The sequence below is a fragment of the Scyliorhinus canicula genome, chromosome 9 (genome assembly GCF_902713615.1).
Source record: "Scyliorhinus canicula chromosome 9, sScyCan1.1, whole genome shotgun sequence".
NCBI classification, from domain to species: Eukaryota; Metazoa; Chordata; class Chondrichthyes; order Carcharhiniformes; family Scyliorhinidae; genus Scyliorhinus; species Scyliorhinus canicula.
This window is the reverse complement of record NC_052154.1, coordinates 168,397,392-168,425,091: the sequence shown is the minus strand read 5'-3', so window position 1 is coordinate 168,425,091 and position 27,700 is coordinate 168,397,392. Positions and strand designations below refer to the sequence as shown.

The following is a 27,700-nucleotide window of genomic DNA, read 5'->3' as shown; positions in this document are numbered from 1 at the left end:
GAGAGGGCATTCGATTGGGTAAAATAGAGCTATTGTGGTACTGGAGAGATTTAGGATTGGGCCAAAGTTTGTGGTGTGGATGGGGCTGCTGCATAACGAGCTGATGGCACGTGTGTACACTAACAGCATGAATTCAGGGTATTTTACACTACACCGGGGTACAAGGCAGGGATGTCCCATGACCCCCGTTACTGTTTGCATTGGCTATAGAGCCCATGGCCATTGCGCTGATGACTTTGGGGTCATGGAAGGGGATGGAGGAGGGGGGGTGGGAACATAGGGTGTACCTATATGCCGATGATCTGCTGTCGTACATTTCGGAACCGAGCACGTCGGTGGGGAGTATAATGGGCGCGATTCTCCGCACTCACGATGGGGCGGAGAATAGCGGGTGGCGTAAATTTTCACGGCCACGCTGGTCCGACGCCCTCCCGCTATTCTCCCCCCCCCCCCCCACGCCCACCTCCCGACACGAATCGCTGCCCGCCGTTTTTTTACGGCGAGCAGCGATTCACCCCTGGCCGATGGGTCGATTTCCAAGGCCTTTACGACCGTTTTTATGAACGTAAAACACACCTGGTCTGACCGTTCGTAAAAACGGCCGTAAAGTCCCGATCTGGGGAACCATGGCACTGATTGGCACGGCAGTACCATGGCCGTGCCAAGGGTGCCATGGGCCCGCGATCGGTGCCCACCGATCGCGGGCAGCGGGTACTTACCCCGTGCACTCTTTCTCCCTCCGCCGCCCCGTTGTATCCATTCGCGGGGCGGCTGAGGGGCATACCGGCCCGCGCATGCGCGGGTTTCATGCATATGCGTGATGACGTCATCCGCGCATACGCGGGTTGGAGTCGTCCAATCCGCGCATGCGCGGCTGACGTCATCTGACGCGTCAGCCATCGCTAACTCTGGCTAGCGGGCTTAACAAAATTCGTTAAGCCCGCTATGCCGGAGTTCACGGCCGCGCGATGCTAGCCCCGACCGGGGAGCAGAATCGGTTCCCGGTCGGGGGGGGGGGGGGGGGGGGGGCGGAGGCTGGCGTCAAACCCGCCCGTTTTTGACGCCAGCTTCCCGAGTCTTCGTGACTCGGGAGAATTGCGCCCAATAGAAGTGCTCCAGAGATTCAGGACATTTTCAAGGTAGAGACTGAATTTAGGGGAAAGTGAGTATTTATGGTCTCCCCACTGGGAGTGGAAACAGGTGTCAGGGGGCTGCCATTCCGCTTGGCAGCAACCCACTTTAGGTATTTGGGGACTGGGCAGGACTTTGGAAGTTTAATTTCACTAGTTTGGTGAGGGGGGAGATGGCTGATTTGCTGAGATGGGACAACCTCCCTCTGTCGTTGGCGGGCCTGGTGCAGGCAGTTAAAATGAATGTTATGCCACAATTCCTGTTTTTGTTCCAATGTCTGCCGGTCATTTTGCCTAAGTCTTTCTTCAGAAGGGTGTAGTGGCTGATCTCCTCGTTCGTTTGGCGGGGTGGGTGGGGAATGTGGCCAGGATTAGGAGGGTGGTATTGCAGAAGAGACGGCAGAGGGAAGGGGGTGTGGGGTGCGTGGCGGGGTCGGGGTTAGGCCTCCAAACTTGCTGTATTACTATTGGGCGGCAATGCAGAAACGGTACGGGGTTGGAGCAAGGAGGAGGGTGCTCTGTGGGTAAAGATGGAGCCGGGCTCATGCAGGGGGCCGGGGTTACGGGTGCTGGCAACAGCGCCGGTCCCGATGGCCCCTAGAAAGTATTCGGTGAGTCTGTTGATGGTGGCCACAATGGAGATTTGGAGGCCGTTTAGACAGCACTTTAAGCTGGGGGCAGGCTCAGGGGGAATGCCGATTAGGGGGAATCATGGGTTCAAGTCAGGGGGGAAGGATGCGAGGTTTCGGGGATGGGGCGAGAAGGGGATTAAGGAAATGAAGGGGGACGATTTGCGCGTTTGCAGAAGTTTGGCGAGAAGTATGGGGTGGTGTGGGGGGAACGTTTTAGGAATGTGCAGGTGCGGGACTTTGCGAACAAGGTTTTCCTGACCTTGCCGATAGCGCCGGCCTCCTCATTGCTGGAGGCGGTGCTGTAAGTGGGGGGTTTGGAGAGGGGTCTTTTTGGTGAGTTACGGGAGGATTCTGGAGGAGAATAGGGTGTCCATAGAGGGGATTAAGGCAAAGTGGGAGGAAGAACTGGGGTGGCACTAGAAGAGGGTCTGTGAGGTGCTGCAGAGGGTGATATTTTAGCCTTCGCCTCGCTGATCGCTCGTAGGCAGGTCTTGTTGAGGTGGAGGTCAGCTTCTCCACCCTGTGCTGCGGCATGGTGGGGGAACCTGCTGAAGTTTTTGACGCTGGAAAAGGTGATGTTTGAGTTGAGGGGGCGAAGGAGAGGGTTCTACAATTGTTGGGGTTGTTCACATACACTTTCGGGAGTTGGTTACCGTTGACTGCTGAGGCGGGGGAGGGGTATTTTTGTCTGTTTGGGGTTGTTTGTGTATTGTGAAAACATTGAAAATTTGTCAAATAAAAATACTTTAAAAAAGTGTGATATTTCTGACACTGACATGGCTTCTTTTGTTCTGGCGACTCACGGATAATGGAGGGGGGAGGAGGAAAAGGATTCAGCCCACCATTGGCCGTTGGTCGGATTTTCCGGTGCCATCAAGGGGAATTCCCATCACTTGCACCTTAGTTCCCGGGAGCTGTACTCAGCTGTGTTCCTCCGGTGGGTTATATTTGCCAAGTGCACATCATGGAGGACCTGTCATGATTCACGTGGGTGCCCTCACGTGGGGGGGGGGGGGGGGGGGGGGACAAATCAGGCATAAACGGCTGATCTGCTTTGTAAAGTTTATGTAAATTGAAAGTCCGACTTTTTAGAAGGTCGATCCCTGTTATGTCATTGGTGGGCGCTGAGTAAAATCGAGTGGAGAAACTCCACCAGTGTACCAGTTTGGGTCTCCTGCTCAATACTGCACCCCCTCCGCTGTTACTGTCCCCCCTCAAAATGGGGGTGGGAAATTTCCCTGCAGTTTGAAGTCTAATTTTGAAAAAAATGTTTAAATCAATTCTTTACTTGTAGCTTCACATACTTTGTAAATCTATCTGACCTTGTGTTTGCTCATGGACCTGATGCAAATATGGCGACCATGCCCATACTGCCCATGCCTCCCCAGTGTTGACTGCTCCCCACCACTGACTATTACTTCATTGAGGCATTGTGAGCAGGAAAGGTTTAACACCACGACTTGATAAATTGTCTTGTGAGAGGTTCCTTATCCCAGGTTGTCAGCAGTAACGCCTGGGAGATTAATCATCAATTCTCGGAGACCCCTCTGCAATCAGGGATGTTTGGCAACCATACCAGTGGAACATGTTGGGGTGGAATAAATATATAATTTAAATCCACTTTAAATGTGAATGTTAAGCTGTCTGAGGTGAATGTTACTTTTTAGTTCCTATCCAAATGTTAATGAAAGATGTGTTCTAACTTCCAGCTTCCTGCCATTGTAAATCCCAATGGCTAAAGCACATGCAGTGATGAGAAAACTTGGCTACCTGCAACCTGACTACCAGGCACCGCACCCTCTATTTGGAAATTAAAGCAATTCTGGGAGCACTTAACCAGCACTGTTGCTGTTGTATGTCAGGTTAGAGATATGAAACTAGTTTTCAAAGTAGGAGTATGTCATGTACCAGCATGCTGTGCGTATGGTGGCAGGCACACCTGCAGATCATTTAAAACCTATTAATGTCAGGAGAGCAGAGATCTAGGGAAAGGGGGTGCAGTAGCAACCCAGACCATCATGTGCTCAGCTAAATTCTGCATGGACAGATGTCATTCCAGCAGAAATTACTGAAACACTCAGTAGATGTCTCTGCGGATTTTGGGGGAACAGCTTCACAGGTGCTGCTCGTTCGTGTGCATTTGGCTTCTTGGCCTGGACAGTGTGTTGTTGGGCTATTACTCATGGGGCCAGTGCAGCCTAAGACAATCCTGTTCTCATGTAGGAGCTTACTGCTCGATTGACTTATTATCACATCATGCATTGTAATGCATTTCCCACCTGTCCTAACATTGCCAAAAGCATTGTTATTTTCCAAATGTTAAGCCTTTAGTCACCAGTGCCAGTAAGTTCCTAAAATTGTTTCAGTGGTGCTGCAAAAAGTCATCAACAGTTGCATTTTTATCTTCAACATTTCCTCTCCTTTCTCCCAACAATTTTCTCCTCTCGCCTATTCCTCTAGTAAAACTATTGATTGTCTATAGTGATGGTTATGGAAAGTAAGTCACAGCCAAATTCATAATGCCCTCAGTCAGGCCAATAGCACATGCACTTCCACGGGGCCACAAGCAAGCAGTTACCAGGAGCAGTGATGTGCCATCAATTAACCACAAGACGAGTAGTGAACGAAACTCAGACTTAATAAGCTCAACAGAAAGCCTCCTGGCCTCTGATCCCGAACTGGGGCAGGGCCAGACGTCAACCACCTTTATACCGAGCCCGAGGGGAGGCGGAGCCATCAGGCAGTGGTTTCATAGATATCATAGAATTTACAGTGCAGAAGGAGGCCATTCGGCCCATTGAGTGTGCACCGGCTCTTGGAAAGAGCACCCTACCCAAGGTCAACACCTCCACCCTATCCCCATAACCCAGTAACCCCACCCAACACTAAGGGGAATTTACCATGGCCAATCCACCTAACCTGCACATCTTTGTACTGTGGGAGGAAACCGGAGCACCCGGAGGAAACCCACGCACACACGGGGAGGATGTGCAGACTCCGCAGAGACAGTGACCCAAGCCGGAATCGAACCTAGGACCCTGGAGCTGTGAAGCAATTATGCTATCCACAATGCTACCGTGCTGCCCAAATACATTGTTTACCACAATACATGTAGTACAGTAACAGTTTACAACAATACACATAATATACCAACAGTAGTTTACCACATTCACCCCCTGTTAAAAAAAAAGTCCAGCGGGGGTGAAGTGGACTTAAAGGTCAGGTCTGTCGGGGGCCTTGACCTTCTGCCGTGATCGCCTCAGTCCTGATTGTGGTGTGGGCACTTGTGTCGAGACCTGCGGGTCTGGGAGCGTGTTGTCCTCTTCACCCAGTAGTTGAGTTGGTGGGAGGGGGAGGGGTGTAGGGGCGGGGATGGAGATGATGGTCGCCGGTGGGCCTGCGGGTGCCAAATCTTGAAGTAGCTGGGTAGTGGTGGAGGGAGATGGTGTAGGGTCGGGGATGGTGGAGATGGTCGCTGGGGAACCCGAAGGTGCCAAATCCCGGAGGAAGACTGTGTCCTGCCGCCCGTCATGATGCGCCACGTAGGCATATTGTGGGTTGGCATGGAGGAGCAGGACCTTCTCGATCCGATTTATAGCTCCTCGCATGCTTCCGGAGGAGGACGGGCGCTGGGACTGTCTGCCAGGATTGGAGCGAGACCCCGGAGGTGGACTTCCTAGGGAAGGCAAACATATGTTCTTGACTGGTCTCATTGGTGGCAGTGCACAGGAGCAACCAGATGGAGTGGAGCGCATCGGGAAAGACTTCCTGCCAGCGGGAGACTGGGAGACGTCTAGACCATAGGGCCAGAAGGATGGCCTTCCAGACCGTCGAGTTCTCCCTCTCCACCTGTCCGTTGCCCCGGAGGTTGTAGCTGGTTGTCCTGCTTGAGGCGATGCCCTTGCTAAGCAGGAACTAACGCAACTCGTTGCTCATGAAGGAGGAACCCCGATCGCTATGGATGCAGGTGGGGAAACCGAACAAGGTACAAGAGACTGTGCAGGACCTTGATGACGGAGGCAGAGGTCATGTCAGGGCATGGGATGGCAAAGGGGAATGGGGAGTACTCGTCAACCACGTTGAGGAAGTACACGTTACGGTCAGTGGAGGGGAGGGGCCCTTTGAAGTCGATGCTGAGGCGCTCAAAGGGGAGGGAGGCCTTTACCAGGTGCGCTCTGTCTGGCTGATAGAAGTGCGGTTTGCACTCCGAGCAGACCTGGCAGTCCCTGGTCATGGTCCTGACCTCCTCGATGGAGTAAGGCAGGTTGCGAGCCTTGATAATGTGAAAAAAAGGGTGACCCCCGGGTGACAGAGGTCATTGTTGAGGGCCCGAAGTCGGTTTATTTGTGCGTTGGCACATGTACCACGGGATAGTGCATCTGGGGGCTCATTGAGCTTCCCAGGTCGGTACAAGATATCAAAGTTGTAGGTGGAGAGCTCGATCCTCCACCTCAGAATCTTGTCGTTCTTGATTTTGCCATGCTGTGTATTATTAAACAAACCGACTGTTGGTCAGTGAGGAGAGTGAATCGCCTGGCGGCAAGGTAATGCCTCCAATGTCGCACAGCTTCTATAATGGCTTGGGCTTCCTTTTCGACGGAGGAGTGCCGAATTTCGAAGGCATGGAGGGTACGGGAGAAGAAAGCCACGGGCCTGCCCGCCTGGTTGAGGGTAGCGGCCAGGGCAAAGTCCGATGCATCGCTCTCCACCTGGAACGGAATTGTCCACAGCGTGTGCATCGCGGCCTTGGCGGCTTTGCCTTGATGCCGTTGAAGGCCAGACAGGCTTCAGCCGTTAGGGGAAAAATGGTGAATTTAATGAGTGGACGGGCCTTGTCCGCATAATTGGGGACCCACTGGGCATAGTAAGAGAAGAACCCCAGGCATCTCTTCAGGGCGTTGGGGCAGTGGGGGAGGGGGAGTTCCAGGAGGGGGCGCATGCGGTCGGGATCGGGCCCTAGGACTCCGTTTTCCACAACGTAGCCAAGGATGGCTAGGCGGGTTGTGCGGAAAATGCATTTCTCCTAATTGTATGTGAGGTTATGGAGCTTAGCGGTGTGGAGGAAATGCCGGAGGTTTTCGTCATGGTCCTGCTGGTCATGGCCGCAAATGGTGACATTATCTAGGTATGGGAACGTGGCCCGCAGCCTGTACTGGTCAACCATTCGGTCCATTTCTCGCTGGAAGACCGAGACCCCGTTGGTGATGCCGAAAGGGACCCTGCGTAAGTGGTAGAGGCGGCCATCTGCGTCGAAGTCAGTGTATTGGCGGTCCTCTGGGCGGATAGGGAGCTGGTGGTACGCGGATTTCAAGTCAACTGTGGAGAAGACTCTACTGCGCAATCTGGTTGACCATGTCAGATATGCGGGGGAGGGGGTATGCATTGAGCTGCGTGTATCGGTTGATGGTCTGACTGTAGTCGATGACCATCCGGTACTTCTCCCCAGTCTTGACGACCACCACTTGGGCTCTCCAGGGGCTGGTACTAGCCTCCATGATCCCCTCTCACAGGAGTCGCTGGACCTGCGACCTGATAAAGGCCCTGTCCCGGGCATTGTACCTCTGCTCTAAGTGGCGACGGGCTTACAGTCCAGGGTGAGGTTAGCAAAGAGCGAGGGTGGGGCGAGCTTAAGGGTCGCGAGGCTACAGATGGTGAGGGGGGGGAGGCAGGGGTCCACCGAACTTTAAAGTAAGGCTTTGGAGGTGGTACTGGAAGTCGAGCCTCAGTAATAGGGCAGCGCACAGATGGGGGAGGACGTAGAGCTTAAAGTTAGTGTACTCTACGCCTTGTGCGCGACACAGTACCCCGGATTTCTACGGAATGTGATCCGGAAGCCAGGGAGATTTTCTGGGTGGCGGATAAAATTGGGAGGGAGCAGCGCCTTACCGCATCTGGGTGGATAAAGCTGTCTGTGCTCCCGGAGTCGAAGAGGCAGGCCGTCTCGTGCCCGTTGATCCGGACGGTCATCGTGGATTTCGTGAGGTGATGAGGTCGAGACTGGTCGAGTGTGATGGAGGTAAGCTTCGGAAGGTGATGAGTGGGCCGGTCGGAGGTAGCGGTGGCCAGCGTTCGACCGGGTGAGCAGGGATCCCAAGATGGCGGCCCCAATGGCAGGCGGTGTTAAAGATTCGCCCCCACGGGTCGAACATGGCGGGTGGCAGCAAAGATGGCGGCGCCAATGGGTCACACATGGTGGGTGGCGCGGCAGCTGAGGGCGGCCCCGACATACAGGCAGCGCTGCTGGGCCTCGGAATTTTAGGGACAGATCGAGCCTGGCAGACTTTGGCGAAGTGGTCCTTCCTCCCACACCCATTGCAAATCGCGTTCCGTGCAGGGCAGCGCTGTCTGGGATGCTTACCCTGGCCACAAAAGTAGCATTTTGGGCTTCTGGTGTTGGCGGTACAGGCTTGCGCTGGACTCGAGTCCGATGATGGCGGTGCCAACGAGGTCCATAAGGGTGCCGCATGGTCGGAGATGTAGGCCTCCTTGTTCTGGAAAGCCACCTCCAGCGAGTTTGAGAGCTGCACTGTCTCTGGGAGGCCGAGTGTACCCCCTTCTAGCAATCGCTGGTGGATGTAATGGGACTTAATTCCCGTGACATAGGTGTCCCTGATCAGCAGCTCAGTGTGTTGGACAGCCGATATCGTAAGGCACGCAGGAATTCGTCTTGTGATTCTCCGGGGCATTGTAGCCTCATGGCAAGTAGGTGTCTGGCGTACACCTCGTTTACTGCCTTTACATAGTGTCCCTTCAGCAGCATTATCACCTCCGTATACGAGGGAGCATCTCTGATAAGAAGAAAAACTTGCGGGCTAACCCGTGCGTTGAGTATTTGCTGCTTTTGGAGGTCGGTGACTTCTTCGGTGGAGGTTCTGAGGCCAGCTTTGAAGCAGCTTAGCCGGTGCTCGAAGGTTGCAGTGGCGTCGGCTGCTTGTGGGTCCAGTTCCAGGCGATCAGGCGTGACTGATGAATTCATCTTAAAAGTTTAGATTATTAAATTGATATGTCATCAATTTACCACAAGACGAGTATGAATGAAACTCAGGCTTTTATAAGCTCAACAGAAAACCTTCTGGCCTCCGATCCCGAACTGGGGCAGGGCCGGAGGTCAGTCACCTTTATACCGAGCCCGAGGGGAGGCGGAGCCATCAGGCAGTGGTTTACCACAATACATGTAGTATAGTAACAGTTTACCACAATACATATAATATACTAACAGTGGTTTACCACAAGCAGGCACCAAAGCTGATTTACCCTTCAACCCACCCCAATCTTTTTTTTTCATTTTTCATCTAGGCAGCTAAAATGTATCATAATACTCTAGTTGCTAGCCTGGCTGCAATCAGCTACCCTGCACAGGCCAGGGGTCAAGCCAAAGGCCTTCCTGTCTTTTGTGAACAGAAAAAAAAGATAGAAGGTTTCAGAGAATGAATTCCAGAAAAGAGGCAGAGGTTTTGTCTGCTTCCGTTATCCTGTGAACTGGGAAAACCAGTGACTCTGTCTATAATTCCGGAATGTTACTCATTGACACTAGCTTACCATGTTGATTGAACAACAAAACAGGCCATGATGTGGCGATGCCAGCGTTGGACTGGGGTGAGCACCGGAAGAAGTCTGACAGCACCAGGTTAAAGTCCAACAGGTTTGTTTTAAATCACTAGCTTTTGGAGCACTGCTCCTTCCTCAGGTGAATGAAGTGGTAGGTTCCAGAAACATATATATAGACAAAGTCAAAGATGCAAGACAATGCTTTGAATGCGAGCATTGGCAGGTAATTAAGTCTTTACAGATCCAGAGATAGGGGTAACCCCAGCTTAAAGAGGTGTGAATTGTGTCAAGACAGGATAGTTGGTAGGATTTCGCAAGCCCAGGCCAGATGGTGGGGGATGATTGTAATGCGACATGAATCCAAGGTCCTGGTTGAGGCCGTACTCGTGTGCGGAATTTGGCTTTAAGTTTCTGCTTGGCGAGTTTGCGTTGTCGCGTATCCTGAAGGCCGCTTACCTGGAGATCAGAGGCTGAATGCCCTTGACTGCTGAAGTGTTCCCCGACTAGAAGGGAACATTCCTGCTTGGTGATTGTCGCGCGATGTCCGTTCATCCGTTGTCGCAGCGTCTACATGGTCTCACCAATGTACCACGCTTCGGGACATACTTTCCTGCAGCGTATGAGGTAGACAATGTTGGCTTTGTCTATGTATGTTTCCGGAACATACCTCTTCATTCACCTGAGGAAGGAACAGTGCTCCGAAAGCTAGTGATTTGAAACAAACCTGTTGGACTTTAACCTGGTGTTGTAAGACTTTTAACAGAACAAGCGACAGTACATAAGAACATAAGAACAACTAGGAGCAGGAGTAGGCCATCTGGCTCCTCAAGCCTGCTCCGCCATACAATGAGATCATGGCTGATCTTTTGTGGACTCAGCTCCACTTTCTGGCCCGAACACAATAACCCTTAATCCCTTTATTCTTCAAAAAACTATCTATCTTTACCTTAAAAACATTTAATGAAGGAGCCTCATCTGCTTCACTGGGCAAGGAATTCCATAGATTCACAACCCTTTGGGTGAAGAAGTTGCTCCTAAACTCAGTCTTAAATCGACTTCCCCTTATTTTGAGGCTATGCCCCCTAGTTCTGCTTTCACCCGCCAGTGGAAACAATCTGCCCGCATCTATCCTATCTATTCCCTTCATAATTTTATATGTTTCTATAAGATCCACCCTCATCCTTGTAAATTCCAACGAGTACAGTCCCAGTCTACTCAACCTCTCCTAGTAATCCAACCTGTTCAGCTCTGGGATTAACCGAGTGAATCTCCTCTGCACACCCTCCAGCGCCAGTACGTCCTTTCTCAAGTAAGGAGACCAAAACTTAACACAATACTCCATGTGTGGCCTCACTAACACCTTATACAATTGCAGCATAACCTTCCTAGTCTTAAACTCTATCCCTCTAGGAATGAAGGACAAAATTCCATTCGCCTTCTTAATCACCTGTTGCACCTGTAAACCAGCTTTTTGGGACTCATGCTCTAGCACACCCAGGTCTCTCTGCACAGCAGCATGTTTTAATATTTTATCATTTAAATAATAATCCCTTTTGCTGTTATTCCTACCAAAATGGATAACTTCACATTTGTCAACATTGTATTCCACTGCCAGACCCTAGCCCATTCACTTAACCTATCCAAATCCCTCTGCAGACTTCCAGCATCCTCTGCACTTTTTGCTTTACCACTCATCTTAGTGTCGTCTGCAAACTTGGACACATTGCACTTGGTCCCCAACTCCAAATCATCTGTGTAAATTGTGAACAATTGTGGGCCCAATACTGATCCCTGAGGGACACCACTAGCTACTGCTTGCCAACCAGAGAAACACCCATTAATCCCCACTCTTTGCTTTTTATTCATTAACCAATCCTCTATCCATGCTACTACTTTACCCTTAATGCCATGCATCTCTATCTTATGCAGCAACCTTTTGTGTGGCACCTTGTCAAAGGCTTTCTGGAAATCCAGATATACCACATCCATTGGCTCCCCATTATCTACCGCACTGGTAATGTCCTCAAAAAATTCCACTAAATTAGTTAGGCATGACCTGCCCTTTATGAACCCATGCTGCCTCTGCCCAATGGGACAATTTCCATCCAGATGCCTCGTTATTTTTTCCTTGATGATAGATTCCAGCATCTTCCCTACTACTGAAGTTAAGCTAACTCGCCTATAATTACCTGCTTTCTGCCTACCTCCTTTTTTAAACAGTGGTGTCACGTTTGCCAATTTCCAATCCGCCGGGACCACCCCAGAGTCTAGTGAATTTTGGTAAATGATCACTAGTGCATTTGCAATTTCCCTAGCTATCTCTTTTAGCACTCTGGGATGCATTCCATCAGGGCCAGGAGACTTGTCTACCTTTAGTCCAATTAGCTTGCCCATCTCTACCTCCTTAGTGATAGCAATCATCTCAAGGTCCTCACCTGTCATAGCCTCATTTCTATCAGTCACTGGCTTGTTATTTGTGTCTTCCACTGTGAAGACCGACCCAAAAAACCTGTTCAGTTCCTCAGCCATTTCCTTATCTCCTATTATTAAATCTCCCTCCTCATCCTCTAAAGGACCAATATTTACCGCAGCCACTCATTTTTGTTTTATATATTTGTAGAAACTTTTACTATCTGTTTTTATATTCTGAGCAAGTTTACTCTCATAATCTATCTTACTCTTCTTTATAGCTTTTTTAGTAGCTTTCTGTTGCCCCCTAAAGATTTCCCAGTCCTCTAGTCTCCCACTAATCTTTACCACTTTGTATGCTTTTTCCTTCAATTTGATACTCTCCCTTATTTCCTTAGATATCCACGGTCGATTTTCCCTCTTTCTACCGTCCTTCCTTTTTGTTGGTATAATCCTTTGCTGAGCACTGTGAAAAATCGCTTGGAAGGTTCTCCATTGTTCCTCAACTGTTTCACCATTAAGTCTTTGCTCCCAGTCTACCTTAGCTAGCTCTTCTCTCATCCCATTGTAATCTCCTTTGTTTAAGCACAAAGCACTAGTGTTTGATTTTACCTTCTCACCCTCCATCTGTATTTTAAATTCCACCATATTGTGATCGCTCCTTCCGAGAGGATCCCTAACTATGAGATCATTAATCAATCCTGTCTCATTACACAGGACCAGATCTAGGACCACATGTTCCCTCGTAGGTTCCATTACATACTGTTCTAGGAAACTATCGCGGATACATTCTATAAACTCCTCCTCAAGGCTGCCTCGACCGACCTGGTTAAACCAATCGCCATGTAGATTAAAATCCCCCATGATAACTGCTGCACTATTTCTACATGCATCAGTTATTTCTTTGTTTATTGCCTGCCCCACCATAATGTTACTATTTGGCGGCCTATAGACTACTCCTATCAGTGACTTTTTCGTCTTACTATTCCTGATTTCCACCCAAATGGATTCAACCTTATCCTTCATAGCATCGATGACATCCCTTACTATTGCCCGGATGTCATCCTTAAATAACAGAGCTACACCACCTCCCTTACCATCCACTCTGTCCTTCCGAATAGTTTGATACCCTTGGATATTTAACTCCCAGTCTTGACCATCCTTTAACCATGTTTCAGTAATGGCCACTAAATCATAGTCATTCACGATGATTTGTGCCATCAACTCATTTACCTTATTCCGAATACTACGAGCATTCAGGTAAAGTACACTTATATTGGCTTTTATACCTCTGTTTTGAATCTTAACACTTCGATCAGGAACCTCTCCTAAGTTATGTTTCCTCAACTGTTTTCCTAATTTTCCTTGTCATTGAACCCATATCTTTATGTAACAACCTGCCATATCGCTTACTAGTTATGTTTTTTACTTCCGGTTTGATTCTTTTTAGCATTACTGGGCCTATTCACTGAGCTCCCCTCAGTCACTGTAACTTGTACTGTCGCCCTTTTTGATTTTTGACAATGGCTTCTCTGCCTTACACTTTCCCTCTTACCGCCTTTTGTTTCTGTCCCAGTTTTACTACCTTCCAACTTCCTGGATTGGTCCCCATCCCCTTGCCACATTAGTTCAAACCCTCCCCAACAGCTCTAGCAAACACGCCCCCTAGGACATCAGTTCCAGTCCTGCCGAGGTGCATACTGTCCGGTTTGTACTGGTCCCACCTCCCCCAGAACCGGTTCCAATGCCCCAGGAATTTGAATCCCTCCCTCTTGCACCATCTCTCAAGCCAAGCATTCATCCTATCTAAACTGGCATTCCTACTCTGAAAAGCTCGTGGCACAGGTAGCAATCCTGAGATTACTGCCTTTAAGGTCCTACTTTTTAGTTTAACTCCTAACTCCCTGAATTCAGCTTGTAGGATCTCGTCCCTTTTTTTTTACCTATATCGTTGGTGCCTATGTGCACCACGACAGCTGGCTGTTCAGCCCCCCCCCCCCCCCCCCCCCCCCCCCCAGAATGTCCTGCAGCCTCTTCGCGACATCCTTGACCCTTGCACCAGCGAGGCAACATACCATCCTGGAGTCTTGATTGCGTCTGGAGAACCGCCTGTCTATTCCCCTTCCGTTTGAATCCCCTATCACTGTAGCCCTGCCATTCTTCTTCCTGCCCTGCTGCGCAGCAGAGCCAGCCATGGTGCCATAAACCTGACTGCTGCTGCCTTCCCCTGGTGAGCCATCTCCCTCAACAGTATCCAAAGCAGTATATCTGTTCTGCAGGGAGATGACCGCAGGGGACACCTGCAGTGCCTTCCTACTCTTGTTCTGTCTTTTGGTCACCCATTTTCTATCTCCCTCAGTAACTTTCACCTGCGGTGTGACTAACTCGCTAACCGTGCTTTCCACGACGTCCTCAACATCGCGGATGCTCCAGAGTGAGTCCATCTGCAGCTCCAGAGCCGTCAAGTGGTCTAACAGGAGCTGCAACTGGACACACTTAGAACATAGAACATAGAACAGTACAGCACAGAACAGGCCCTTCGGCCCTCGATGTTGTGCCGAGCCATGATCACCCTACTCAAACCCACGTATCCACCCGATACCCGTAACCCAACAACCCCCCCCCCCCTTAACCTTACTTTTTAGGACACTACGGGCAATTTAGCATGGTCAATCCACCTAACCCGCACATCTTTGGACTGTGGGAGGAAACCGGAGCACCCGGAGGAAACCCACGCACACACGGGGACGACGTGCAGACTCCGCACAGACAGTGACCCAGCCGGGAATCGAACCTGGGACCCTGGAGCTGTGAAGCATTTATGCTAACCACCATGCTACCGTGCTGCACGTGAAGGAGCCAGGGACAGTGGACATGTCCCTGAGCTCCCACTCCGCACACGAGGAGCATGACACGGGTCTGGGTTCTCCTGCCATGTCTTAAACCTTCGGTTAACTTATACAACTACAATTCCAAAAAAAAGAAAACAAAGAAAAAAATAAATATACCAATGAAAAGAAAAAGAAAAAAGAAAAACTACTTACCAGTCACTTACCAGGGTTAAAAAGCACCTCCTCCCCCCCAAGCTTCGAATTCCCAAAATCACTCTTAGCTGTGTCTCACTCTGGCTGTGTCTTCTCTGGCTCACTGGGAGAACTCACTAACTTACTGTTATATTGTACTTTCACTGCCAAAAACTGTGATGCTTCATAAATGTACCATTTGTCAATATTCTCTGTTGATTATTCTTTTGTCCACTATGTACGTAGTGTGTACGTTCTCTCGGCCACAGAAAAATACTTTTCACTGTACTTCAATACATGTGACAATAAATCAAATCAAATAAAAAACAAGGAACTGAGCCTGTGTAGGAAGCAAATTAAGAGTCTTTTAAAAATAGGGATAGAAGAAGGTTTCAGGAATGAAGGTTGAGTGAACAAGTCATTAAAACTGAAGGCTCTATCACTGACAGAGGGGTGTGTAGCAGTGTGTAATAACCCTCATGAGACTCACAGGGATGACCCAATACGAGCTCCCCCCGCTGAGGGGCAGAGGCCTAGCAGCTGAGGCTCGTGATCTAGTTCTTAAAAGCAGTAACGGATTGGGACCGGCATGATCGGTAGTCCCGAGTGTTGTATGTCACATTGTGGCTTTTACTTTTGTTTTCCAAATAAACCTTTGTTTGTGTGACCTTCTCAGGAGTTCTGAAAATTTTATACTGCCGATGAGGAAAAACTACCTTTGTAAATCTGGACATCTGGAATTCCTCAGCACAAGAGCAAGTTCAGAGCAAGTTTAAAAATGCCACTTTTTGGGAGACTGAAGGCTTCTGACGCAGGTGTAGAAGATTGGGCCCAGTATGGCGAACGGATACGGTATTTATTTCAGGAAAATGCAATTACAGGACACGACTGACCAACTTCTGTCCACCTGCGGAGCCCCAACTTTCAGTGTGATCAAATTTGGCAGCCCCAGATTCATTGATGAGCTGGTAGCGCTGTTGCAGACTATTACGATCCCAAAATGTCAGTGATCGTGCAAAGGTACCAGTTCAACGTGGCCAGGCAAATCCCAGGGCGAGTTGGTCACAGAATTCCTGCCAGCCTTCTCACGCTGGCCAAGCATTGCGACTATGGGCCTTCCCTTCTGGAGATGTTGCGAGACCATCTCGTGTGTGGCATAAACAACATCGTGACCCAACCAAGTTGTTGGCAGTACCTTCTTTGGACTTAATAAAGGCAGTAGAATTATCCCTCTCGCGTGAAAACATGGAAGTGGGAGTCCAGGAACTCCAGGGCTCCATGGATATGGAGATAAATAGCATCCAGTGAGTAACGCATCCCAAGAGCAGGGCCTATGAGACCAATTAACCACCTGAGCAACGTCGTCATCAGACCCATTGGCCAAGAGCCACTGCAGCCTGATGGAATATCTCTCCTGAGCTCCAGGAGGACCACTCACAACAATGCTGCAGTCGTGGTCACAGGAACCGTGGGAATTGGAAATGCCAGAACCGATATCGACCGTCTCGCCCTGGTCGGGTAATACATCTATCCAGAGCCAATTCTTTAAACATAGCATAACCCGATGAGGATGATGGCATGCAACTAACTTGCATTACGGCACCAAAAGTAGCTCCAATCAAGATCACCATCCAGGTAAACAGCCACCCATTAGAGATGAAAATAGATACAGGGGCTTCTGGCTCTGCCATTGGGCAGCAAACGTACTGGGATCCAACACCTGAGCCTAAGAGACACTAAGGCACGGTTGGCAACATATATGGAAGGACCATTAAATAGCACTGGAACAACAACAACTCTGGCTACTTATTGGTAGCAATCAGTTTGCCAGCCACTGATAGTGGTTCAGGGATCTGGACCCAGTCTGTTGGGCAACCTCTGCCTAGATTGGCAGCAGATTTTTAAAGTGGATGCAGGCAGGTTGTATGAGGTTCTGGGAAAATACCTGAATATTTTCCAGGATGGTTTGGGTAAGACAAAGGGAGCCATGGCCAAAATATACGTGGACACAGAAGCCCACCCTCGTATTTTAGGGCCCACCCAGTTCCAGATGCCCTACTGTGAAAAATGGAGACAAGCTGAGCTGGCTGGAAAATTTGTGGATTATTCACCCAATTCAGCTCACAGCATGAGCAGCAGCAGAGGTCCCGGTGCTGAAACTGGACAAAACGGGCCACCTGTGCGGAAATTATAAAATGACGGTGGATAAGGCATCCTGATTACTGGAGTTCACAATGCCGCGCATAGAGGGTCTTCATGCAAAGTTGGCTGGAGATCATTCATTCTCCAAGTTCGACATGAGCCATGCACACCACCAGTTGGAGTTGAATGTGGCGTTCAGGAAATATGTGAGCATCAATTGCCACACGGGACTGTAAGAATACACTCGGCTCCCTGCATGATCTTCCAGCGGGTTATGGAGAGTATCCTTCAAGGGCTCCCAAGAGTGGCAGTCTACCTGGACAACATGTTGGTTACTGGAGCCACTGAGAAGGAACACCTAGATGGCTTAGAGTAAGTCTCCCACCATTTCTAGGCAGGTATCCACCTGAAAAGGGGCAAATGTGTTTTCCAGGCAAGAGAGGTTGCTTATAAGTAGGGTGCTCTTTCCAAGGGCTGGTGCAGACTCGATGGGCTGAATGGCCTCCGTCTGCACTATAAATTCTGTAATTCTATATTTGAGGTACAGGGTAGACAAGGACGGCTTTCACCCGGTGGAAGAGAGAGTTCAATCTATCAAGCGGGTCCCCACGCCAGAGAATACGGCAGAATCAACATCATTCCTAGGTCTCATAAATTATCATGAGCGTTCATTCCAAATGTGCCGACAGTACTGGCACTCTTAAAGACATGTCAAACATGGGCATGAAAGGCACCACAAGAGGAGGCATTCGCCAAAGTGAAACAACAATCATTATTCTCTAAGCTACTAACACATTACGACCCTTGTTAGACGTTTAGCTGCTGGTGTATAAAGAGTCAACGGTATTGCTCCTTTTACAAACACCTTTATTTCACGTTAACAGACTCTGCATAACAATACCTTCGCATTACCTGACACAAAGGCCCCCTGAAGCCTCTTTACATATCAGTGTCAATTATTGGATACTTAACATTAATGAGACAGCTAATTGGAATGTCTCTTATACCCATTACTTAACAGTCTCCCCATCCTTGGAGAAAAAACATAATTAGGTGAAAACAAAATTACAAGAAACTCAAAAGCACACACGCAATTTCCCCCCTTTTCGTTTTCATTTTTTTGGAAGAAAATAAAAGTAACAGAAACAGCGTCCTTCATTAACAATATCCAAACGTTTCTGTGAGCTAGCCCCTCTTTTTGTAAAACAGTCTGACAATTGATAGCTACTGTCAACCCATTTAATTTTTGCTATTTCATCTCTGTCCAACATCTGCTTCAAATTTGCGATGTCTATCCTTAACCTTTTTTCATTGACACTTTTTGTAGAGTGACATTTTCCCACAGGGATTTATTGTCAATGTGACATTCAATAGGTATATTACCCAAATCCCCAATCCCACAATTTCTGTCAATATCTGAGATATATAAAAGGCCATATCCACCGCCTCTACAAGGCTTAACATCTGAGCAGCCAAAGTGCTTTTGACCACTCTCCTTATTTTCTTTGTTTCCCACACAAGAGGGCAACCTTTACCATTGTTCCCCAAAAAGAAAATTATAAAACCTCCTGCGCTTTAAACCCCATCACATAAATTTGTTCAGGACGCATCACTATAAACTATGAGTTTCAAGTGCCGACGGTCACCGGGAACCTCAAAACACACTCCTGCATTTTTAGTTTGACCAACACTTTATTTGCTCTTATTATGTCTTCCACTTTGGGATCATTCATTTTTGTACTCCACTCTAAGACATCAAAACTCACGTCTGGTCTAGTCTGTCTACCTAACCAATTCTGTTGCCCAATTAAACTTCACAGTTACTCTTTTTCCATCTTTGAAACCATTGCGTCTTTTTGTGAAACCTGGTCACGACTAATTACTATTGGGCTGATGCTTTCCAAATAAGATTGCTGACGTAAAGTTGCTCCTAACTTAGTCTGTCCGATTTCCAGTCCAATATATTTAAATCACCGGAAGCCTGACTTCCAACCCTGAATTATTTCCTCAAACCAGAAATTACAATAGCTTCGAAATCACTAGTCCCACCCCACAAAAAATCATCGACACGCACCATAAAGATGCCAGAAAGATTTCCTTTATAGTGCCAGTAAAACACTGCTTTCAACTGTCAACAGCCTAACTTTAACGAAACTGACCTTACCGAAAAGTACCAGACTCTAGACGCATTATTCAATCCATATATACATTTGTTCAACTTCCAGAGTAGCCCTTCTGTGTTAGCCTGCCTGTTTAGGAGGATGGAGAAAAATGTCTCTCAGGAGCTGATGCCCCTGCAAAAAGGCAGCTTTTATATCTATAGATTTGCATTCCCATGCCTTTGTGGCTAATAGAGCAAAGAAGATCTTTAACCTTTCCTGCTATAGGTGAATCTACCCTTAAATCCTGATCTTCTAAGTTTTCTTCAAATCTTCTACTCCTATTAGTATTTGTAGTATTAATCAATTTCCGTGATCTTGATAAACTACATCCCCTCTCCCGCCTGGTATCTCGTTCTGTATTGCTACTGCTTGATCTTTCCCTCCTGCTGTGGGATGTCCTTTCAATAATTCTCGACCTTTTCCTGTGGACCTGTTCACTATCCGATGTACTATCTGAACTGGCACTGTGTTTCTGTGCCCTCCATTTTTGAACTTCATGTTCCCAATCCATTGTCTTGACTCCTTCCCTTGAATGCTTTACATTCAGCTAATGTTTATACTGTCCAGTAGCCTTCCCCGCTCTACTAATAACAGTTGCATCCTTCCATTGACTACACTCTTCAGGCAAGTATGTCACTTTTGTACCAACTTTTGGCAGTTATACTTTTGGAAAAATGGCCTGTTCTGATTCATCAGAAGTTTTATGTTCCTGTACAGAAACCCTGTCTATGTCAGTTAATTGGTCCTCATAGTTCTGTAACACGTGCATACCAAATGACTCTGGTTCCTCGTCATGTCTGTCTGCTCTGTCTAAATTTGAAAATTTGTAATCTGTACCCATTATCCTTGATGAATGTACCCTAACAGTTTGATTGCCATGTTGCAAAATACATGTTTTGCCATCTATGCCTATGATCTTCCCTGGGCCTTTCCATTCATTAAAATTGTCTCTCTTATAGTATACTATGTCTCCTTGCTGAAAAACTGATGGCCGTAGATTATGTCTTCAAGCTCTGCTAATTCTTTCAGAGACTTCTGCTTCCAAAAAAGCTTTTCTGTTGCTATGTAATGCATTTAAATGCTCAGCAAAGGCAGAACTAATTGTAGTCCCTTCCCAAGCTGGAGGCTGGTCATCTAAAATGGACAGAATTTTAGATTTCTACCAAACACTAATTGATAGGGACTATAGCCCCCAACCATCTGCAATGAATTCTTTACATGTACCTACCGCCCATTCTAAAGCTGAATTTAGTTTGCAGTTTGGTCCATCTGCCAAAATTTTCCGGAGCATGTCATCTATTACCGTCTGGTTTCTTTCACACACACCATTACTAAATGGGCTTTCTGCAGCCGTATTCATAACTGTGATATTCACGTTTTGACACATATCCCTAAACTCACCATTAGCAAATTCTCCCCCATTGTCCAGAAGGAATTTCGCCGGTGGGCCTATTCTTGCCCCTATCCATTTTTCCCACGATTTGATCCAGAATTACTCTCTTTTCTTTCCTTCGTACAATCGTTGATTGACTAAATCTGGTTGCTAAATCTACTAAATGCAAAATAAATATATTATTGGCTTTATCACAGATCTTAAGGTCCATGGCCACAATGTCGTTAAAATCCCTGGCCAAAGGTAGGGTTACTATCGGTCATGCTGGTGTCCTTCTGTACTTCCTGCAAACTTCACAGCGATCACTATCCTGTTCTATCAGTTTAGTATAATCTTCAGCCCTTACCCCTGCATCCTTTAATAAATTTTCAGCCTCCAAGGAGACGGATGCACAAATTGGCTATGCAGTTTTAATACAACTAAGTCCCATTTTCAACTGCCATTAACACATCCTTAACAACTGTACTTGAAATATTATTTGTCAGTAATGGAATACAATAGTGTCCCGACTGTGTAAATTGTAAGTCCACCGTCTTTCCAAAAACTGTTGCCTTGTCCTGTTCCATATCCAGTTTCATTTGTGCTTTCTTCATCGACAGTCTGCTCAGAAGCAAAGGTATCTCACTTGATATAACATCTGTGCTAATGAAATGATTCACTCCAGCAATATTGTAAGGGATCGCCACTCTTTTCAGCGACTTCAGAGTATTATCATCCCCAAACCTGAAACTTGTGGAACTTTCAAATTCCTTAACCTTGTTACGATTTTCAGCATTCAAGGCAGTCCAGGTAACATTTTAACCAGTCAATTCCACACACAGTAGAATGTGTGTCCAATACAGCACAATTGAAGGATTCTGCAATCAACAGCCTCATTACCGGCGTAAAACTGCTTGTTAATTGGACAATGCCTTCTTTCTGGTCACTATCTTTTTCCTCTTCTGACTCTTCCATGTCATGTGTCGCTTCAAACACTATTATAACGTGTTGGACAGTTGAAAGCATAATGGCATTGAGAGTCAGATCGAAAACATACCCGGGCATTTCTGGGGTTCATCTTCCTATTGTAGGTTCTAACTGGGTTTCTGTCTTCATAATTTCCGGGTCCCGATCTCCTTCTATAATCTTGGAACCTGTATGCAGCCATGCGATTTTGCCATCCTAGTTAGTACTGCCCAATTTGGGTCATCAGAGCCATTGGAATTGAATGCTTCCCCAGAAACCTTTTTAAAGCTTCTGTCATCTGATCGAATAAGGTATTCTTATCCGCAAACTAAACTCCTGTCAAAATCAGGAGCCTATCCATGTTGCTCACTCTAGCACAGTCAAGTAATTTAAATGCCAACACAGACTGTGGAAATTCCAGGTTGTGTTTCTGCAGCCTTTTATATAGTCTGCCAAATTCCATGATATAGTCTTCCATGGAGAAATCCTCTATTTTCCAGAACCTATCAAAATCCGACCATACTTCATATGCACTTAACAAGTCATCCTTTTTACAAATCTTATCCATATAATGTAATAGAGTCTCCAGACCTTCTGAGTCTAACTCTCCCAGTTCCAGCTCAGAAAACACTTTGCTTTGGATTTTACTGTCATAAGAAAGAGAAAGAGCCAATGCCATACGTTGTTTTCTCTTTCCGAAGGCAGTTACTTTAGTCCACATAACTACTGCACTTTTCTATTGGTCGTACGATCCCTTTCAGAAAATAAGGTGGAATAGTCATATCCAGCCATCTTTATCATAGGTTCAGCCATATATCTTTTTTTTTCCTTCTCACTCACACCTTGATTTGGTCTGGAAAAGTTGTACCTTTCAACTCTTCACATTTGCACAGCAACCATTCTCTGCTACCATTTGTGAAACGTTTTGCTGCTGTTGTATAAAGCGTCAAATGTACTGTTCCTTTTACAAACACCTTTATTTCACTTTAACAGACTCTGCACAAAACTATATCTTCACATCACCTGAGACAAAGGCCACCTGAAGCATCTTTACATATCAGTGTCAATTATTGGATACTTAACATAAATGAGACAACTAATTGAAATGTCTCTTAACCCATTACTTAACACTTCTTAGCCACTCATGATCATATGCGATGCCTCCCCAAGTGACATCAGGACAGTGTTGTACCATTGGATGGATGACGGGACAGAGAGGCCAATAGACTATGCTTTAAGAACCTTGGCTGACGCAGAGTGTAGGTACGCACAAATTGAAAAGGAAGGACTGGCCATGATCTTTGTGGTCAAAATGTTCCATCAGTATGTCTATGGACAGCACTTTGAAATCATTGTGGAGCACAGACTGTTACTCTGCCTCTTCAACGAAGACAAGGTGATACAATCGATAGCGTTGGCCAGGATCTAGTGATGGGCATTGCTGTTGGCAGCGTATGACTATACCGCCGAGTATTGCCCAAGCGCGCAGATTGCGCGCGTGGATTCTCTGAGCCAGCTCTCATTGCGGCCCCTCTCCACCCCCCCCCCCCCCCCCCCCCCCCCACGCCATGAGCGGACAAAGTTGTGTTGATGCTAAATTTTATGGACCCATTGCCTGTCACAGCCTCAAAAATTTGTGTGTGGACACAAAAGGATCCTACATTGGCAAAGCTGCGCCATGTCGTCCTACATGGGGTCTACAGGGGAAATTGCCTGAAGAACTGCAGGTTTTCACAACAAAGCAACAGGAGCTTAGCATTGAAGACAGCATTCTCATGTGGAGAGCCTGTTTACTATTCCCGAGGCAAGGCTAGAAAATCATGGAGCACCAAAAGCTCACTCCACCCCTGGGAGTGACCATGTCAGCCCTGGGTGCCGTTGAACACCGACTTTGCCAGACCGTTTTTAAGATCAATGTCCCTACTACTCACTGACACCCACTCAAAATGTATGAACATTCACCCAATGCGTTCTCCACTTCTTGGACCACCATAGAGGTGGGGCAGCAATGCTCCTTCCCCACCAAACTTATTTCCTCTTATCTTGACTCCATCCTCACTCCTCTAGTCCATTTCCTCCCCACCTACATCCGTAATTCTTCTGATGTCATGCATCATATTGACAGCTTACAGTTCGCGGGCCCTAACCACCTCCTATTCACCATGGATGTGCAATCTCTTTACACCACCATCCCACACCAGGATGGCCTGAGAGCTCTTCGCTACTTTCTCGAAAAGATGTGGAGATGCCAGCGGTGGATTGGGGTGAGCACAGGAAGAAGTCTTACAACACCAGGTGAAAGTGCAACAGGTTTGTTTCGAATCACTAGCTTTCGGAGCACAGCTCCTTCCTCAGGTGAATGCACCTGATTCACCCTGAGGAAGGAGCTGTGCTCTGAAAGCTAGTGAATTGAACCAAACCTGTTGGATTTTAATCTGGTGTTGTAGGACTTCTTACTTTCTCGAAACGAGGCCTAGATAATTACCATCCACCACCACTCTCCTCCGCCTGGCTGAACTCGTTCTATCTCTCAACAACTTCTCCTTTATCTCATCCCGCATGGGTTCCAGCTACGCTTGCCTTTTTATGGGGTATGTGGAACATTCCTTGTTCTGGGTCCCCTCCCACAACCTCTTTACCATTATATTGATGACTGTTTTGGTGCTGCTTCATGCCCTCGTCCAGACCTGGAAAAATTCATCAACTTCTCTTCCAGTTTCCACCTCTCCATCACTTTCACCTGGTCCATCTCAGACACTTCCCTTCCCTTTCTTGATATTTCTGTTTCCATTTCTGGCAATAGTCTATCTACTAATATCCACTACAAGCCCACTGACTCCCATAGCTATCTGGACTGCAGCTCTTTGCACCCTACAACCTGTAAGGACTCCATCCCTTTCTCTCAGCTCCTTCGCCTCCGTCGCATTTGTTCCGATGATGCCACTTTCCAAAATGGTGCTTCGAAAATACGTTCCTTCTTTCTCAACCATGATTTCCCACCGACAGTTGTTGACAGGGCCCTCAACGGTGTGCGGTCCATCTTCCCCGCCACTATCCTCGCGCCCCTCCCCTCCCTCACAGAACAAGAATAGAGTCCCCCTCATTCTCACATTTCACCCCACCAGCCTCTGTATTCAAAGCATAATCCTCCGCCATTTTCATCAACGTATGCATGATGCCACCACCAAACACATCTTTCCTTCACTCCCTCTGTCAGTATTCCGCAGAGACCGTTCCGTCCGAGATAATCTAGTCCACTTCCCCATCATACCCAACACCTCACCCATTACCCATGGGTCCTTCCCATGCAATCACAGAAGGTGTAACACCTGCCCCTTTACCTCTTCCATGCTTAACATCCCAGGCCCAAAACATACATTCCAGGTTAAGCAACGTTGCAATTGCACCTCGTCCAATTCGGTCTATTGCATTCACTGCTCCCAATGTGGTCTCTACATCGGAGAGACCAAAAGAAGACTGGGTGATCGTTTTGCTGAGCACCTTCGATCTGTGCGGATTCAAGATTCACCTTCTCGTTGCTTGCCATTTTAACACAAGACCCTGCTCCCATGCCCACATGTCTGTCCTTGGCCTGCTGCAGTGTTCCATTGAAGCTCAACGCAAACTGGAGGAACTACATCTCATCTTCCAGTTAGGCACGCTACAGCCTTCCAGTCTCAACATCGAATTCAACAACCTCAGATGATTAGCTCTACCCCATCTTGACCCATTTGTTTTCATCCCATTTCATTTTAACTGTCTTTTACCATTTCTTTCTCTCTTGTCTTTATATATATTTACCCCCCGCCCAACCTTATCCACCTTTCATTGCCCTTTCTCCTCTTTGCTTCCCCCTTCCCCTCCCCCCACATCGGCATCTGTCACAGTTTACCCTCTGAATGTTAGTTTCTCTGCAGTTTGGCCTTTCACACCTTTTGTTCTCTCTGCGGACTGCCATTAGCACTCTTTCCCTGTGGTTTATGTGGCTATTATCACCCCGTTTCCCTGGGTTTCTGTGGCTTTGATTCATCTTGCATTCTCACTTCACAGTATAAATATTTCCCACTTTCTCTATCTTTAGCTTTGACAAAGAGTCATCTGGACTCAAAACATTCGCTCTTTTCTCTCCCTACAGATGCTGCCAGACCTGCTGAGATTTTCCAGCATTTTCTTTTTGCTTTCAGATTCCAGCATCCGCAGTAATTTGCTTTTATAGAGAAGCTACGCCAGTTGTTCAGTGCCCATGGTATCCCAGAGGTGCTCGTTATTGGTAATGACACCCCTTTCACAAGCGAGGACTTCTCAAAGTTCATGCAGGTGAATGGAGTGAAAACATTCGGATTGCTCTGTACAACTGTTGTTCAAACGGCTTGGCTTAGCGGACGGTACAGACTTTCAAGAGGGGCACGAGATAACAAGCCACAGTGTTAGTTGCGATAAAACTGGTACATTTTTATGGTTTATGGTTCAACTACGGACCACGCTGCATATGACAATCGAGGTGGCACCAGCAGAATTACTGATTGACTGATGACTAGAAACTCGTCTAAGCTTAACGTTTCCCAATCTTGGTGGGAAGGTGTGGAAGAAACAAGATCTCCAGAATAAGTACCATGACCACTGGAAGCAGATCAGAGGGTTCAAACCAGGAAACACTGTGTATGTCTGGAATTTAGGGGATGGCGCCGCTAATACTGGGTACCATAGTAGAGAAGACTGGCCCAGTCTCTTGAACATAATCAAAAAAAAGGGAGCAAATGGTACGCAAACATGTGGACCATCTCCAAGGAAGGGAACTCGCACCAGAACCAGCCGTGCCAAATCAATCAGTCCCTCATCCCTCTTGCCCATCATCCATTAGCCAGGAAGGACTACTCCCAAGGACCAGAACACTGATCTGCATGAGATGGAAGATACTGGTTTAGATATGGAGATGGAATAATTCATAATTTTGGATGACCGTTTGGCCAGGGAGAGACTCAACGACAGGACCCGCAGACATTTGGCGCAGAAGTGATGCACCCCGACGCGCTGCACTCCCACCGAGTCAGCCCTACATCCGTTGGAAACACAGCCGCTGGCAAAGACAATGACACCTCCAATGACAAATGGACTTTGGTGGGGGGGGGGGGGGGGCATGCATGGGGATTTCCCAATTTATCTCCCCATGGGACTCGTGGAAGACCAGCTTCCACCCTGAGGGGCGAAGGCCTAGTTTCTGGGGCTGGTGAATCTAGTGCTTAAAAGCCGGCCCATATTGGGACTGACATGATCGGCGGCCTTGACTGGGACTTGTGTGCTGTATGCCGTGTTGCGGCCTTTACTTTCGTTCTCTAAATAAACCTCAATTTGTGCTAACTTTTCGGACTCCTGAAGATTTGGTACAGAGAAAGAAGGGAGGAGGGAAATGGAGGGGTAAAATCATACCAATTTTATCCTATCTGGCTGCATCACAGCTTGGTATGGCAACTGCTCAGCCAAGACTGTAAGAAACCACAGAGAGTCATGAACACAGTCCAGTCCATCACACAAAGAGAAGGGGCTGGTTTAGCAAACGGCCAAATCGCTGGCTTTGAAAGCAGACTAAGGCAGGCCAGCAGCACGGTTCAATTCCCGTACCAGCCTTCCCGAACAGGTGCCGGAATATGGCAACTAGGGGCTTTTCACAGTAACTTCATTTGAAGCCTACTTGTGACAATAAGCCATTTTCATTTTTCGTTTTTCAAAACCGCTTCCCATCCATTGACTGTCTACACCTCCCGCTGCCTTGGGAAAGGAGGCAATAGGTGATTAAGAAGGCAAATGGAGTTTTGTCCTTAATTGCTAGAGGGATGGAGTTTAAGACTAGGGCGGTTATGCTGCAATTGTATAAGGTGTTAGTGAGGCCACACATGGAGTATTGTGTTCGGTTTTGGTCTTCTTAACTGAGAAAGCACGTACTGGCACTGGAGGGTGTGCAGAGGAGATTCACTAGGTTAATCCCAGAGCTGAAAGGTTTGGATTACGAGGAGAGGTGGAGTAGACTGGGACTGTACTCGTTGAAATTTAGAAGGCTGCGGGAGATCTTATAGAAACATATAAAATTCTGAAGGGAATAGATAGGATAGATGCGGGCAGGTTGTTTCCACTGGCGGGTGAAAGCAGAACTAGGGGGCATAGCCTCAAAATAAGGGGAAGTAGATTTAGGACTGAGTTTAGAAGGAACTTCTTCACCCAAAGGGTTGTTAATCTATGGAATTCCTTGCCCAGTGAAGCAGTTGAGGCTATTCATTAAATGTTTTTAAGATAAAGATAGATAGTTTTTTGAAGAATAAAG

The 27,700-nt window shown here is 47.5% G+C and overlaps 1 protein-coding gene across 14 annotated transcripts in view; it reads left to right on the top strand.

Annotated features, from left to right (window-relative positions):
• scube2 (signal peptide, CUB domain, EGF-like 2) overlaps positions 1 to 27,700 on the top strand; it is a 229,035-nt gene that overhangs the window by 62,770 nt on the left and 138,565 nt on the right. Inside the window, exon 1 of one of the 14 annotated variants that reach the window (XM_038808160.1) lies at positions 3,603 to 3,624. The exons of the other annotated variants lie outside the window; for them this stretch is intronic. Within the exon in view, the coding sequence (XP_038664088.1) occupies positions 3,618 to 3,624 (7 nt within the window). The 5' untranslated portion in view covers positions 3,603 to 3,617. Of the gene's footprint in view, positions 1 to 3,602; positions 3,625 to 27,700 lie in introns of those variants that run through there. 14 annotated transcript variants of the gene reach the window in all.